The sequence below is a fragment of the Otolemur garnettii genome, unplaced genomic scaffold (assembly GCF_000181295.1).
Source record: "Otolemur garnettii isolate 467f Iridium unplaced genomic scaffold, OtoGar3 scaffold00184, whole genome shotgun sequence".
Classification (NCBI taxonomy): Eukaryota; Metazoa; Chordata; class Mammalia; order Primates; family Galagidae; genus Otolemur; species Otolemur garnettii.
The window spans coordinates 3055765-3058959 of NW_003852579.1; the positions used below are offsets into that span (position 1 = coordinate 3055765).

At 45.2% G+C, this 3195-nt stretch overlaps 1 protein-coding gene across 2 annotated transcripts in view; it reads right to left on the reverse strand.

The window, feature by feature from the left end:
• Positions 1-3195, reverse strand: part of TRNAU1AP (tRNA selenocysteine 1 associated protein 1) — a 23335-nt gene that overhangs the window by 6473 nt on the left and 13667 nt on the right. For both annotated transcript variants that reach the window (XM_003800770.2, XM_023507462.1), the window contains exons 5-6: positions 2723-2854; positions 1583-1702 (exon numbers count right to left, since the gene is read on the reverse strand). In XM_003800770.2, the coding sequence (XP_003800818.1) occupies positions 1583-1702; positions 2723-2854 (252 nt within the window). The remainder of the gene's footprint in view (positions 1-1582; positions 1703-2722; positions 2855-3195) is intronic.

Here is a 3195-nt window from a genome sequence, read left to right on the forward strand (position 1 = left end):
TGCCTCAGCCTCCCAAGTAGCTGGGACTACAGGCACCCGCCACAACGCCCGGCTATTTTTTGGTTGCAGCTGTCATTGTTGTTTGGCAGGCCTGGGCTAGATTCGAACCTGCCACCTTGGGTGTACGTGGCTGGCGCCTTAGCCACTTGAGCCACAGGCACTGAGCCAACTTAGCTACTCTTATACTTTAGGTACAGAGGTTCTCAGCCTTCACACTACTGACATAGTAGCAGGAACTCTGCTATGAACTCTAGGATCATCCTTGGCTGCTACCCACTAAATGCCATTAGCACATCCTTAGTTGCTATAACCACAAATGTCTCCAAATGTTGCCAATGTCTCCTGGGAGGCAAATTTACTCCCAGTTGGAATCATTAACTTGGCTAAAGGATGAAAGGTTTTATTCACAGAAAAGCTGTCTTTTTTTTTTTTTTGGAGACAGTCTCACTTTGTCACCCTTGGTAGAGTGCTATGGCATCATAGCTCACAGCAACCTCAAACTCCTGGGCTCAAGAGATTCTCTTGCTTCATCCTCCCAAGTAGCTGGGACTACAGGTGCCCTCCTTATTTTTTTTTTAAGAGATGAGGTCTTGCTCTAGCTCAGGCTGGTCTCGAACCTGTGAGCTCAAGCAATCCACCCACCTTGGCCCCCCAAGTGCTGGGATTACAGGCATGAGCCACAGCACCCGGCCCAAGAAAAGCTGTCTTACATCTCCAGGAGAAACCTACCTAGAGATGTAAGGGAAGAATGGTTTTTACCTGACATGACAGCTGTATTAGTGATGTATATAAATTTTTTTTTTTAGACGAGTTTCACTTTGTCGTTTTTGGTAGAGTGTCTTGGTATCATAGCTTATAGCAACTTCAGACTCTTGGGCTCAAGCAATTCTCTTGTTTCAGCCTCCCAAGTAGCTGGGACTACAGTTCAACACAATGTCTGGCTATTTTTTAGAGATGGTCTCTCTCTGGCTCAGGCTGGTCTCAAACCTGTGAGTTCAGGCAATCCACACTCCTTGGCCTCCCAGAGTGCTAGGATTATAGGTGTGAGTCACCATACCCGGCCCAGATGTATGTAATATTCTATAGGATGTTTACAACATTCTTACCCATTCCCATAGCAAGAGACATTCACAGGCACTTTGTAGGTTTCATTAATATACATAAGGCTAAAATTATTAGTAATTGTTTTTTTGTGTGTTATTCTTATTAATTCTGTGGGTAAGTTTCCAATGGTGGCACTACTGGGCAAAGGATATCAGGTATGTATAGCCAAAAGCTTTTCCAGTGAGGCCACCAGCAACATCTACATGTATCTGGCCCCTGCAATCATAACTGTATGCTTCTAGAGGGGTGGAGCTATGCCAGTTATGCTCTAACACCTAGCACACAGTCATGACAGAAGCAGGATTTAAAGCCCCATCTGTCAGTAGCCATTTGATTACTTGTGGCTTGACCTGAATATCCCCCACAATCTTCCACCCCGCATGGGGATGTCCTGATTCTCAGCAAACATATGAAGAGTGTCCAGGTAGTGGGGTAGAGATGGGAGTCCAAAGCCCCTCTACCTTCCTGCAGGACTCACGCTTTAGGGATTGCCACACTGAGCCGCACGGGTTTAGACCCCAGTCCTACTGCTCCCTGGCACTCCGTCAGTGCTCGCTTCTGTTCCAATTCATCTGTGAATTTCACAAAACCATAACCCCTGCAGGAAAAAAAAAAAAACAAAACCCAACCCGTTATTTAGATTATTAATGTGATGAATGTGTCTTAAGAACAGAGGAGGCATGGAGAAGTGGGAAGGGCAAGAAGGTGGGCAGGAATACAGAGAGGAGGAGGGGTGGAGAAAAGCAAGAGAGTCAACAGTCCCATTAATGAGGGGAGCAGAGCAGTGTCAGGATTCAAGCACATGACAATCCTGAGATCCACAGGAATTCCCATGTTCAGTTCCCCATTCTCCTTGACACCATCACCCCTGGGGATCCTGCCCAAGTAGGAGATTCTTTCCTAATCTACTGAAAACAGTAGCAATGGTAGTGACAGCTGAAGAAACTAATTCAGCAAATATTTACAGAGTCTGCTCTGATGCTCTCCTGAGTTCATATTCTAGTTGGGGGGAAAATGAATGACAGCTAAAGTTAACAAGCACTTATTTCCTAGGCACTGTGCTGAGGCACTTATTTCCCAAGGTTATCTCATTAAATTGTTTCAACAATTCCATGAAGGTAGTATCCACACTTTACTGAAGAGGTAACCAACTTCAGACAGGTTTAATAACCTGTCAAATGTCATGACAGAAGCAGGATTTAAAGCCCCATCTGTCAGACTAACAAAGCCTGGGCTTCTAACTATGATGGTAATCAAGAATGAGCCGTTAAGGTTTTTCCATTTTTTAAGTGAAAACTTCTACCTATAATGAAAGGCTCAGTAACAGTAATAAAACAGCAAACACCTTTAAACAATTTCCTATGTGATTTGCTTGTATTATATCCTTTAATTCTTACATCAACCTTATGAGCAGATACTATTAATCAGCCCCCTTTTACAGATAAGCTCACAGGGTGAGAGACCCTCAGTAAGTTGTACACTGCATTACCCCTACCAACACTGGAGCTGGGATTCATACTCCAGAGCCTGTGCTCTTAACTGCCATGTTATCCACCTTTGTAAGACATCTCCACCTGGGAGAAAAGAGTGTGGCCATCATTAACAGGTAAGGCCTTACTTAGACACACCAGTCTGGTCCAAAACCACCTTGCCTCCTCGACAGGAGGGGTAGACTTTCACGAAGAATTCATACAGCATACCATCATCCACATCTGGGGTCAGGTCCCCAACAAAGAGGGAGTACTCAGGGCTGAGAGGAGAGAACAAGAGATTCAGAGACAAAGACCAAAACCTCTGCTCTGAAAAGCTTTTCTTCGTATCCCAGGTAAAAATCTCCTATGAATTTCTTAGGGAACAATACTCCCGATGGGTCTAGTCTCATTTTGTCGTCCTTAGTAGAGTACTATGGAGTCATAGCTTGCAGCAACTTCCCAGTATCCGGGACTATAGGCACCTGCCACAATGCCGGCTCTTTTTTAGAGACAGGGTCTTGCTCTGGCTCAGGCTGGTATCGAACCTATGAGCACAAGCAATCCAACCACCTTGGCCTCCCAGAGTGCTAGGATTACAGGCATGAGCCACGGCACCTGG